General features: G+C 39.7%; 1 protein-coding gene across 4 annotated transcripts in view; it reads right to left on the reverse strand.

Annotated features, from left to right (window-relative positions):
- The window catches only part of pex1 (peroxisomal biogenesis factor 1), an 88,663-nt gene that overhangs the window by 22,457 nt on the left and 52,238 nt on the right, over positions 1–13,968 (reverse strand). For 3 of the 4 annotated variants that reach the window (XM_078538913.1, XM_078538914.1, XM_078538912.1), the window contains exons 18-21: positions 13,409–13,551; positions 12,388–12,491; positions 11,048–11,224; positions 2,612–2,842 (exon numbers count right to left, since the gene is read on the reverse strand). In XM_078538913.1, the coding sequence (XP_078395039.1) occupies positions 2,612–2,842; positions 11,048–11,224; positions 12,388–12,491; positions 13,409–13,551 (655 nt within the window). Of the gene's footprint in view, positions 1–2,611; positions 2,843–11,047; positions 11,225–12,387; positions 12,492–13,408; positions 13,552–13,968 lie in introns of those variants that run through there. The other variant, XM_078538915.1, reaches the window with a different exon arrangement.

Here is a 13,968-nt window from a genome sequence, read left to right on the forward strand (position 1 = left end):
AATTTTATATCCATGTTGCTACTGCCCCTTTTATTCCATGACCTATAACTTTCCTCACAAGTATGTTGTAAGGCACTGTATCAAACGCCTTTTTTGAAGTCCATATACACCACATCAATGGCCTTGCCCTCAATCAACCATCTGTTACCTCTTCAAAATACTCCAAGTCAGTTAGACACGATTTTCCTTTCACAAAATCATGCTGACTCTTCCAAATCAATCCACATAATGTATAGTTTTAATTAAAAGAAATATATTTATTCAATTAAAAGTAAATTCTAACAGCACAAGAACACACAAGAATTGGAAGCAGGAGTAGACCATTTGGTCCCTCAAGCCTGCTCTGCCATTCGATAACATCATGGCTGATCTGATTGTGGCCTCTTGCTATCTGTTTATATTACCAGCTAGCTTTCTCTCATACTCTAATTTCTCTCTCATTATTGTTTTAGTCATTCTTTGCTGGTTTCTAAAATCTGTCCAATCTTCTGGCCTTCCACTAATCTTCGTAGTATTGCACCCTTTTCTTTTCAATTTGATGCTATCCTTAACTTCCTTAGTTAGCAACAGATGGTGCATCCTTTTCATAAGTTTTTCTCAATGGAATATATCTTTGCTGAGAGTTACGAAATATTTCCTTAAATGTCTGCCACTGTTTCTCTACTGTCCTACCTTTTAACCTATTTCCCAGTAGATCCACACTTCTCACCCTCAAACTGAATGTGAAATTCTATCATATTATGATCAGACACCTAGAGGCTCCCTTAATGTGAGGCCATTAATTAATCCTGTCTCATGACATATTACCAGATCTGAAATAGCCTGCTCCCTGGTTTGCATGAGAACTTACTGTTCTTAAGAAATTCTCCCAAATACACTCTATGAACTCCTCTTCTAGGCTACCTTTGCCAATCTGATTTGTCCAATCTACATGAAGATTAAAATAACCCATGATTGTTGCAGTCCCTTTCTTACAAGCCCATGTTATTTCTTCTTGTAAACTCTGTCCTTCAGTGTAGCTACTGTTAGGGGGCCTACAACCTACTCCCACAAGTGACTTAACATTTTTGCTATTTTTTATCTCTACCCAAACATGATTTTACATCTTGAGCTTCTAAACTTAGGTCATCTGTTACTGGACACTCTAATGTCATCCGTAATTAACAGAGCTACACCGCCACCTTTTCCTAGCCTCTTGTCCTTCTGAAATGTCAAATACCCTTGAATATTTAGGTCCCAGCCCTGGTCACCTTGCAATCACGTCTCTGAAATGACTATTGGGTCATAATACTTATTTCTATTTGTGCTAACAATTCATATGTTTCATTACAAATGCTGCACACATTCAGATACAGAGCCTTTAATTCTGTCTTTTTACCATTCTTGCAAACTCTGGCCTTATCTGCTGGTACATTCTTAAGTTTATATGGTTTGTCCCTTCCTGCCACACACTGGTCATTGCTACCCATAATCGCCACTCTGCTCTATTGCCTTGCCCTTTCTCTTTAATCTTCCACATCTCACCCCCATTTAGTTTAAAGCCCTCTCTACTGCCCTAGTTATACGATTTGCCACAACACTGGTCCCAGCACGATTCAGGTGAAGACCACTCCAATGGTACAGCTCCTGCTTTCCCCAGTATTAGTGCCAGTGCCTCATGAATCGAAACCCATTTCTCCCACACCAATTTTTGAGCCATACATGCAACTCTCTGATCTTATTTACCATACGCCAATTTGTTCGTAGTGCAGGTAGTAATCCAGTGTTTGTTACTTTTGTGCTTTTCAATTTATCCCCTAGCTACTCATAATCATTAAGCAGAACCTCTTTCCTAGTGGCATCCATATTGTTGATATCCATGTGAACTGCAACAACTGGATACTCCCCCTCCCACTGCAAGTTCCCCTCCAGCCCTGAGCGCATGTTCTGAACCCTGGCACCAGGCAGGCAACACAGCCTTCTTAATATTAAAACAAGATTGTTCTTGTACTGCAGCATACACTTAAAAGGAGATTCTACAGTGGTTTCATGATTGATAAAGAATTATTAATTTCCATACAGATGTTCAACAATCGAGAAATCTGGCAGATCAGTAATTCTGAACACAATTCTGTTTTAATAATGGATATAGCATTTTTCCCTTCTGACAATCTAAGGATCAGACTTCGATTTGGCTTTTACTAAGGCAAGTAGATACCTACAATGCCACACACCTAATCTACATCTATGTTATTTCTAGAATTTCCCTTCAATATTTCCTTCCTGGTTCAGTTCATCAACTGTCCTTCAACTCGGAAGGCAAAATTAATAACATTATATACAACTTCTACATTCACAATAACTTAAGCTAATAACATTAAATACAAACTTCTACATTCATCATAACTTAAACTAACAGTAATATAGTAGTGGTCAGATTAAATCAGTTTGCTTCAATAAATAATGTAATCTTTCCACAGCTGCTATTTCCAAGGAGGCCTAAGACATGTACAGGTGAGTATCATCCATGTGGTGTTAGGACAGCAAAATTAGTCTCAGAAAATAATAACACTTTTGAAAATGCTAATCAAAAGAAGATTTATTAATTACAGCAGTTTAAAAAAATGCTGACCTGTTCTGAAGACGTTCCAGTTCCCAGTTCTGATTCGCAAGAGCTACCAAAGTAAAGGCGCCAGATGTTGGGGCATGGATCATCAGGTAATATTTCACTGGTATCCAGGTAAACTGGAGAATGTTCTGACCATCTTTCTATGTCCCCTACAGACTCATCAGAACCATTGCTGTGATTCAAGAAGATCATGGAAGATACACTCATATCACTATCGGAACCTGAACCTGCATCCTACAACAAAACAGCAGAATTGTATTTGGTTATTGCACTGTATATTGGCCCATCCCATATGATAGCATTGTTAACATTACTAGAGCAAAATAAACTGGAAAAATTAACATTTGGAAAAATATTCTTACTGGCACAGAAATGCTGATTGAATAATTTTATGCATATCTGAGGAAAAGAAGCTATAAATGAGGAAGATCACAAACAGGTTGGATAACCTTATTCTTCTGGCAACAGAAAGTAATTAGGACAATGACCATCCAGCGGTTTTACACTTGAAGTCTTGCAAAAATGTGATTTTTCCTTTCGCTTCCAAGCTTTAACACAAGCCTTTTAACATCAGGTCAAAGAAAGCCCATTTCTATTCTGATACTACATTCAAAATCTTCTGGAATGAGAACGATAAACAAATAAGGTGAAAATGGGATAAATTCCATATATAGCTTGGCTTATACTTGAAATATAACTTACTGTTTATATGCCTCACACTCCACTTTCCACCCTCCACTATAGCCCCTGTCCTAATTTGAAGTATCTGAAAGTCATTATTCAAAAGTATTTTATGTTAATAATTCCAGTCAAATCAGGTGTTAAAACCTGCTACTATAATAATAATAGATGGCACTACCTATGATTGGTCAATGTTGAGGGCCAGGCACCTCCAGAAAACTAGCAACAGCTTCAGGCGATGAGTGCCTGGAGTAGGAACTTCAAATTAGCCAACTGCATCTACAACCTGCAAGTTGTGACGCAGCTACAACACATAAGTGAATGAAAAAGCAATCATGAACAGTTTGAAACTCAACACCAGCATTCAACTCCATGCCTTGTGTGGAGGCCAGTAATAGTAGCTACAACAAAGAAAAGAAGGACTTGCATTTATATAGCACTTATCAGGAACATTGGATGGGTCAAAGCAATTTACAGCTAATGAAGTACTTTTGAAGTGTAGTCACTGTTCTAATGTAAGAAATATAGCATCCAATTTGCACACAGCAAACTCCCATAAACAGTAATGTGATAACAACCAGATAAATCATTTTTGTGATGTTGATTGAGGGATTAAAAATATAAGAAATAGCAGCAGGACTAGACTATACAGCCCGTTGAGCTTGCTCTGCCATTCAACATGATTATGGCAGGTCTTCAGCTTCAACTCCACTTTCACACCTACTCCCTATATCTCTTGATTCCCTGAGATACTGTCAAGAAGATATGATAACGTCTATAATGTTACTGGAAATTATTTTAAAATAGAGTTTAGTAGTGTCTGTGTGTGTGTATGTCTTAATTACATTAAAGCCAGCTGGTCTAGAGGCTTTGATGTATAGAACAGGAGTAGGTTTGAAATGGTAATTAGATAAACATAGGGAAATAGAAGGTGAGATGTAAAGAGGGCAATTTGCATTTTTAAATAGACCATTCAAAAGAGCAGGTGAAATGTTACACCTAACCGGGTGAAACTCACAAACAATGTGTTTAGTTTTTTTTAAAGCTTACTAGTAAAGTGGGTGTTATGAAAGGGTTTTATTGTTAGAAGATTTAAAGTTTAAAAAAAAACCTAGTGACAATGAGAATTTGCATTCAAAGAGTAAAACTTGTATAAAGGAAGAGAAGGCTGTTGGTAAAAGGAGGAGGGATTCTAAGATCAAAAGCCTCCAGCCTGTAAACCTCAAGTCTGTCTGCAAGGACCCAGAGCTGAAAGAAACTCATTTTGAATGTGACTGTCCAGGATGTGCTTTGCCAGGGGTCTGTTTAAATCTGTGTGTTTTACTGTTGCCTTACCAGGGGTCTAACTGAGAATCAGATTAATTAGGGGATTTTTGTAGATATTATAGCAGTAATTTTGTAGACATATGTATGTGCTTACAATCTTTCTTGTATTAATAAATGTTTAATTTAGTTTTATAAAAAACCTTTTGAGACTTGGTGGGGTCTTATTACTACTGATTTCAAAGCCTGTATCTCGAAACATACAAATTGCAAAAACGGGTTATGACAGCTGTTTCAACTTTCCCTCTGGGATTTGAACAAGTCAGCCTTTGCCATCAGTTGTGTCATAATAATACTAAAAATCTGAACATATTTAAGGCTGAGATAGACAAAAATGCAGCATCCACAAACCTCTGGGGTAGAGAATTCCAAAGATTCACAAGCTGCTAAGTGAAAAGATTCCACCAAGGCTCCTTAGACAACAACTTCCAAACCCACAACCACTACCATCTAGAAGGACAAGGGACAAGGGCAGCAGATAGATGGGAACACCACCACCTTAAGTTCTTCTCCAAGTCACTCACCATTCTGACTTGGAAATATATCACCGTTCCTTCACTGTCGCTGGGTTAAAAATCCTGGAACTCCCTTCTTAACAGCACTGTGTGTGTACCTACGCCACATGGACTGCAGTGGTTCAACAGGGCAGCTCACAACCACCTTCTCAAGGGCAACTAGGGATGGGCAATAAATGCTGGCCCAGCCAGTGACGCCCACATCCCATGAATGAATTAAAAAAAACAAATCTCAGTCCTAAGTGACTTGTCTACTTATCCCGAGACTGTGTTCCCATGTTCTAGATTCCCCAGCAAAGGGAAACAACCTCTCAGTGCCGACTATGTCAAGCCTCTGCAGAATCTTGTATCCTTCAATGAGATCACCGCTCTTTCTTCTAAACTCCAGAGAATATAGGCCAATTTACTCAACCTCTCATCATAAGACAGCCTTCTCATCCCAGGGACCAATCTAGTAAACCTTTGCTGTACTGCCTCCAGAGCAAGTATATCCTTCCTTGAATAAGGAGACCAAAACTGCACATAGTATTCAAAGTGTGGTCTCACCAAAGCCTTGTAAAATTGTAGCAAGACTTGTTTATTCTTATACTCCAAACCCACTGCAATAAAGGTCAACATTCCCTTTGTCTTCCTAATTGCTTTGTGTACCTGCATGTTAACTTTCAGTGTCCCTTATACGAGGACACCCAAGCATTTAGAAGTTTCACGCCTTTTAAAATATATTCACATTACACTCTATCTGCCACTTTGTTGCCCACTCACTTAACCCTTTACCGTTTTTTTGTGTCCTCCTCACAGCTTGCATTTCCACCCAGCTTTGTATCATCAGCAAACTTAGATATATTACGCTGTCTCTTCGTCCAAGTCATTAATATAAATTATAAATAGCTAAGGCTCCAGCACTGATCCATGCAGCACTCCACTAGTCACAGCTTGTCAACTTGAAAATGCCTCATTTTTCTCCACTCTTTGCTTCTTGTCCATTAACCAATCCTCTATCCATGCTAATATATTAGTTCAACTTCATGAGCTCTTGTGCAATATTAACCTTTTGTATGGCACCAAATCAAATGCCTTTTGGAAATCTAAGTTCACCACAGTTGCTGTTTCCCCTTTATTTACACTGCTAGTTACATTCTCAATTAGCTCTAATAACCTCGTCAAACACGATTTCCCTTTCGTGAAACCATATTGACGTTATCTGATCATACTATGCCTAAATGCATTGTTAATACTTCCTTAATAATAGATTCCAGCACTTTCCTGATCATTGATTTCCAGCCAGCTGATCTGTTTTCTCTCTCCCTCCTTTCTTGAATAGCGGTGTTGCATTTGCTAACTTTCAATCTGTTGGGACCATTCCAGAATCTAGAGAATTTTCAAAAATCATTGCCAGTGCATCCAATATCTCTGCAGGTATCTCTTTTCGAACCATAGGATGTAAGCAATCAAGTTCTGGGGATTTGTCAGATTTTAGTCTAAGTTCTTCCAGTACTTTATCTCTGCTGATATTAATTACCTTAATTGCATCACTCTTTTTTAGCCTCTAGGTTACCTTCTCTTTCTGGCATGAAACTTGTGTCTTCTACTGTGAAGACAGACACAAAATATGTGTTCAATATCTCTGCCATTTCCTCATTCCCCATGATAATTTCTCCTGTCTCTGCTTCTAAGGAGCCAACATTTCCTTTAGCTACTATCTTCCTTTTTATATACCTGGAAAAGCTCTTACAATCAGTCTTTATATTCCTAGCTAGTTTACTCTTATTTATTTTTTCCCTTTTCATCAACGCTGTGGTGGCCCTTTGCTGGTCTCCAAAAAACTTCCAATGCTCAGACTTATTCCTTGCAACATTATAACCTTCTTTTAATCTGTTACTCCTTAACCTCCTTAAGTACGCTATAGGTGGATATTTCTTGCTGAATTTTTGTTTTTGAATGGAATCTATTTTTGTTGAACATTCTGAATTATTTCTTTGAAACAACTGTTTCTCTGAAGCTCTCCCTAAAGCATGGCCATATTGACTTCAATTACTGAGAGGAACATGCTACCAATCGCTCAGAATTGCAACAATCTGTCCATCAAGCTACATTACACTTCAAGTCCCAATGCCTTAATGATGAGATAGGGCGATGGCAAGGAAGGAAAGAAAAGGAAGTAAATCCTTCACTCCAGATCCCAACCCCTTGTGGATGTCCCGTCCTTTGTGCCCAAAGATCTAAAGGTTGAAAATCGGCTTGCCCAGCTGCATGAAGACCCATGGCAGAAATGTGTGACCCTGAGTAGATGTCATCGTTGAATCGAGGGACATCCAACGATGACACAATAATCAAACGAATGAAGGTCAGAGCATGTGGAATCAGGGTATAAGTAGATGAATTGGACAGCTTTCTGGCTGCAAGATAGTAGATAGAATAGTAAAAGTGATAGAGTGGGATAAGTTGGGAAGTGGGATCCACAAGGATCAGTGCTGGGACCACTGTTATTCTTCACTTATATTAACAATTTAGGTTTTGGAATCAAAAATACAATTTCTAAATGTGCAGACATCATGAAATTGTGATAGTCAATACTGAGGCTGGCTGCAACAAATTAAAAGAGGACATTAATGAACTTTAAGTGAACATATGATTGGCAAATTAATTTCAACACAGATGAATGGGAAATATTACATTCTGGTACAAAACATTAGGTGGTCAAATAGTAGTTGGAAATTAGAATCTAAGTGAGGTAGAGGAGCAAAACGGATCTTGAAGTAAAATACATTATTAACCTGTGTTACTATTTTTGGTGATTTAAGCATTTTAAAAAGCCAACCAAGCACTAGGGTTTATTTTTAAGAGGATAGAACTAGAAACATAGAAAACAGGAGCAGGAGTAGGTCATCCGGTCCTTCGAGCTTGCTTAGCCATTGAATATGATCATGGCTGATCCTCTATCTCAACACCGTATTCCTGCGCTCTCCCCATACCCCTTGATGCCTTTAGAGTCCAGAAACCTATCCATATCCTTCTTAAATATATTCAGTGACTTGACCTCCACAGCCTTCTGTGATAGAGAATTCCATAGGTTCACCACCCTCTGAGTGAAGAAGTTTCTCCTCCTCTCAGTCCTAAATGATCTACCCCGTATTCTGAGACTGTGACCTCTTGTTCTAGAACCCCCAGCCAGAGAAAATATTATCCCTGCATCCAGTCTGTCCATCCCTGTCAGAATTTTATATGTTTCAATGAGATCTCCTCTCATTCTTCTAAACTCCAGTGAATACAGGCCTAGTCGGCCCAATCTCTCCTCATACAACAATCCTGCCATCCCAGGAATCAGTCTGGTGAACTTTGGCTGCAGTCCCTCTATGGCAAGTATATCCTTTCTTAGGGAGGGAGACCAAAACCGCACAATACTCCAGGTGTGGTCTCACCAAGGCCCTGTATAGCTGCAGCAAGACATCCTTGCTCCTGTACTCAAGTCCTCTCGCAATGAAGGTCAACATACTGTTTGCCTTCTTAACTGCTTGCTGCATCTGCAAAACTGAAGAAGTTATGCTAAATCTGCATCGAACCTTTGTTAGACCACATTTACAGCACTGTGTACATACAGTTCTGGTCTCCATACTATAAAAAAGATTCAGAGGTACTGGTGAGAAAGCTAAAAAAAAAATTTACTAAGATAATAAATAACTTGTCAAACCTATCAGGAAAGGATGAAAAAACTAGGTTTCCTTTCACTTGAAAATAAAAGGTTGAGAGGTGACCTTGTAAGAGACATCTTTAAAATTATGAAAGGTTTGGTAGAATCGACACTGAAAAAGCATTTATACTTATGGTGAAGATCAAAGCTAGAGACCATCAATATGATAGTCAAGACGATATTCAGATATTCAGAAGAAACAACTTGACCCAGAGAATCATGAGAATGTGGTAGTTGCTACCAATGGGACTGATTGAGCCAAATAGTATGGATGCACTTAAGGGGAAGCCAGATTGACAAATGAGGAAGGAGGGAAAAGAGGGTTATGCTGATAGATAGATGAGAAAGAATGGGAGGAGTTTTGAGTGGAGCATAAATAAGAGAATGGACTGGTTTGGTCAAACTACCTCTGCTGTATATTCTATATAAGTCCATGTACTACTACTCAATGAGTATCTGGAGGAAATGGTTCTTCAAAGACTAGATGTTAGACAAGCGTCTGACAGCAGAGCTAGTGGAGGTCTAATAAGCAAATTTACGACATGCCAGTGGTCTTCAAAGTGATATGTAATAAAGATGCAAGTTTTTTTTTTGCGTTGATCGTATTACTTCTGAAATGCAAAATATAAACTTAGCCAATTTACAAAAATGGGATCATCAACAAGAGAGGCAAAATAAAAAGTGTGTACGCAAGCAAAACAGTGGTTATGTTACTTGGTTCCAGCCTGGTGAAACTTAACTCTCCTGTTTAGATTGTGCTGAGCTGACCCTCAAAAGGTAACAAAAATTAAAAGTGCGAACAGGAGAATTTCTTCTCACAAAGCTCTTAGCCAGGCTTGTCCAACGTATGAGCCAAGGGCAGCCCCTCTCTATGCAGCACCCGGAGCCAATTTTCAAAATTCTGGTCAAACAGGCGAGTTTCAATGGAAGATTCTGCACGGAGCCGCGTCGGGACCGGGCAGGGCGGAGCCGCGTCGGGACCGGGCAGGGCGGAGCCGCGTCGGGACCGGGGAGGAGACGGTGCCTTGGTGAGTATGAGAGAGTGAGAGTCTGTGTCTATCTGTGTGTGTGTTTGTGTGTGGTGGGGGGAGCAAGAGACTGGCTGAATGTGTGTGGGGGAGTGAGAGTGAGCGACTGAGAATGTGGGAATGAGAGAGACTGAGTGTGTGGCAGTGAGAGAGTGACTGAGTAAGTGTGTGTGTGGAAGTGAGAGTGAGGGACTCAGTATGTGGAGGGGAGTGCGAGAGACTGAGTGAGTGTGTTGGGGGGGGTGAGTGCGAGAAACTGAGTGAGTGTGTTGGGGGGGTGGGTGAGTGCGAGAGACTGAGTGTGTGTGTTGGGGGGGTGAGTGTGAGAGACTGATTGAGTGTGTGGGGGGGGTGAGTGCGAGAGACTGAGTGAGTGTGTTGGGAGGGGCGAGTGCGAGACACTGAGTGAGTGTGTGGTGGGGGGGGGTGAGTGCGAGAGTCTGAGTGAGTGTGTGTGGGGGGGGGGGGGGTGAGTGCGAGAGACTGAGTGAGTGTGGGGTGGGGGGGTGAGTGTGAGAGACTGAGTGAGTGTGTGCGGGTGAGTGTCCAGTCTCAGGTTTCTCACTCATTCTCACCAGCACATACCAACACATATACACCCACCCACTCACAGGGGGTGAGGGTGAGTGAGTGAGTGAGCCATACACACACTTCATTTTTTATTACTCTTTTTTTAACTTAACAATTTATTGCTATGACATTGCTGTACTTTTGCTCAGCAATTGTTTCTTTCCTTAAAACTTAACCTTTTTTTCTTGAAATTCATTTAATCGGTGCGCCAAACCTCATATTTCCAAAACTTGTTCATCGGCTTCTTGAGTGAGAAAAATGTGCAGATGTGGCCCCCCCTAGCGGAAAGATTGGACAAGCCTGCTCTTAACTGAAACAAGACACATTTAAAAAGTGTCCAGGAAGTCCAAATCATCCCAACTATTTTGCAAATTAGATTGAATATTGCAACAAACTTACAATCCATGCATTGTTAAACAAGCAGTTTGGATGACTGTCACAGCATACCCACTCCACCTTCTGTCAGGGTGAATTTGAATCCCAATACCAGATTTGCACTGCAAATTTATTGTCAGTCTGCAGCAGAATGTAGTTCACACCAACTAAGCTTGAAATATAGATTCACCCATAGACACAGGAAAAAATTATATTGTAATATCTTCGAATTAAATATTCTTGTACTTGATGCACATACCCGGAATACACTGGAGGACAGAGTGTTGTGGACTGTATCCAGCTGGGCATTGTAGAGTAAAGCCTTTAGGTCAGCTCCGGTAAAGTATTCAGTCATAGTTGCAATTTGTTGGAAGTCAACATCATCTGCTAAAGGTAAAGACTGGCTCAAAGCTTTCAATATCTCATAGCGTGCCACCTGAAGCAGGAGAGGAAGAATGAGACATCTATTTTATTTTCAATCTGAACAAATTCAAAAATTCAGCTACAAAATGTACAGTGTATTAGAATAGATTGATGAGGTGTGTACTATATGCATGAACCTGATCACAAGGCAAATTTGTCAAAAACTTGGATAATGTACATTTTGTATTCTTTATTTTAAATGGAAGCATCTTCCTTATGTTAAGTCCAGGTCAGAAACTGAGAAGCAGCATAGCAATATCCTGATGTTTTTGACACCAAGCACGCTGCATAAGTAAAATGTAGCCCAATATCCGTTTGCTTTTAATATTTTGAATAGTATGAATAATCAGTAGAGGTAGAATTGGAAGAGTTTTGGAGGATACTATGAACAAAAATGAAGTGTTTTTTTCTTTATTTGTTACAGCATTCTGCTATATCCCAATTAGGGTAAGTTAATTATATTTATTTGATTTTTATATGCACAGTGTGCATCATCCTCTGAGGGGAAGAAGGAGCAGAAATTCAACAGGGTCTCTTTGGGCTCGAGATAGCTCCAAAGTAGCTAATCTGGCAATGATAGCTTGGACAAAGAAAAACTCTCTGGCAGTTTTGATGCACCAAAACTTGCACCAGGCAGGTCCATACCAAGGGCACTGTTAATTGAACAGCCAGCTTAGCTTACTTATGGAGCTTAGGAGATGTAGACCCATCACTGGGGGGCCAAAATTCTTCTCAAAGAACTCCAAATAAACCTACTCATCAAGCTAGACAAGCAGCAGTTCCAGGAAGCTGCGCAGGATAATCTGGTTAAACACCTAGAGCACTCTTGGGATTGTTAGTGGGCTCTAAGCCTCAGTTCTGCTAAGCTGTGCCTATGTTCGCTTGACGTAAGCAAGCCAGGTCCATTTCTACAGGGAGATAGTGTACATTCCATGTTGGGCAAACAGAACCTCTACACATGGATGTAGAACTTTCAGTAACTTGCTGCGTTTACTTGAATATGGGAATGCATCAGACACCCAACTGATCAAATATCTGAAATACTGCAAAGTTTTGAACTTACCAATCAAGTTTTATTTTTAAATAAATCAATAAATAATTAAACCCAAAAAATCTCATTTGTATAAGCAAATTTATTTTACTGACTACACCCTAAATACTGTACAATTTTAATACCTGATCTGGAGGAGGGCAGTACACAGATTTATCTAGTCGACCTGGCCTCAGTAGAGCAGGATCAATCAAATCGGGGCGACTTGTGGCAGCCAACACATAAACCCCTGTAGACAACATTGTTGGGTAATTATTAGATAATTTCTATTTTGGCCTGATCAAAAAAGAAAACTCTTGGAGGTAAGCAGTATGAATTAATACTATTTTTTAAAAATTCCTCCCCAATTCTCATTTTATAAAGTATCCCAGTTTGAGAGTTCATAATAGCTCAACCAACATTTGCTCAACAAAATAATGAAGGTGTACTTCGGCAAGATCTATCACTGACAGCTCACTGCAATTAATCCACTGACTAGTTTTGATTTATTTTTAGACAAAGAGCATATCCATTGACCTACAAAGAGAAGTTCTCAAATTGAAAATAAAGAAAAAACTTGCAATTATATAGTGTCTTTCGCAACCTCGGGATATCCCAAAACACTTTATAGCTAATTAAATGCTTTTGAAATAATGCAGGAAACATGGCAGCCAATATGCACACACAGTAAGGTAGCAGTGTGATAATAACCAGATAATTTGTTTTTAGTGATGTACTTTGAGGGATAAATGTTGACCAGGACTCATTCTTCTTCATAGAGTGCCATGCAATCTTTTCTCATCCAAAAGATGCATCTCCAACACTGGAGCTTCAGTACTGCACGAGCGTGCCAGACTAGATTTTTTGCTCAAGTCGGTGATGTGGGACTTGAACCCAGAACTTGACTCTTGAGTGCTTCCACTGAGCCACAGCTGACAACAATCTGCTTCAATCACCAATTCCATTGCGCATTCTAGAGCCTCTGGAAAAGCACCCTCTGGAAAAGCTCCTCCTACAACCCATTATTAAATCTCTTATGCCTAATCTTATCTACGCCCCTTATTCTATGTAGATCCCTCAACTACTGGAAACAGTATGTTTCTATCGACCGAGTCCCATCCTACCATAACTTTAATTTCTATTAAATCACCCCATAATTTACAATACCTTGTAAACCTTCTACTCCATCCAATTGTGTAAGTAGTTGATTAACAACTCTGTCAGTTACACCAGTGTTATCATGACCACGGCGAGGTGCAATGGAATCAAACTCATCAAAGAAAAGGATGCAAGGTTTAGCCGCCTGTGCCCTAGAGATCGAAATGCATTACACGGAAAGAATTGTGTTATTCTTTAGAATTCACATTTTCTAAAATCACTTTCCAATAACTGACATATTTAACCTACTTGTGACAATTTAGCACTTACAGAAGTGCAGTACATTCAGCCTTGGCACGTAGTTTTTTAAAAAACTTTATTATTTAACGTGATCAAACACAGCCAGAAAAGCGATATGCTCAGTAAAGCTCCTTCAAGGCACTACAGCAAAGATTTTTCCAGTAACATGACATTTCTAAACATGGTCACATAAAAGCCACTAAGCCACCAGATCAATGAGAACCCCTGTCTGCATCAGCTGGCATTGCAGAACTTCTTCAGTCAGAGCTGAAATCAGTTCATCGCTACCATTGGGTCTGGACCCCGAGGAGAACAGGTTACATAAGACA

The sequence above is a fragment of the Cetorhinus maximus genome, chromosome 3, assembly GCF_964194155.1.
Source record: "Cetorhinus maximus chromosome 3, sCetMax3.hap1.1, whole genome shotgun sequence".
In the NCBI taxonomy this organism is placed as follows: Eukaryota; Metazoa; Chordata; class Chondrichthyes; order Lamniformes; family Cetorhinidae; genus Cetorhinus; species Cetorhinus maximus.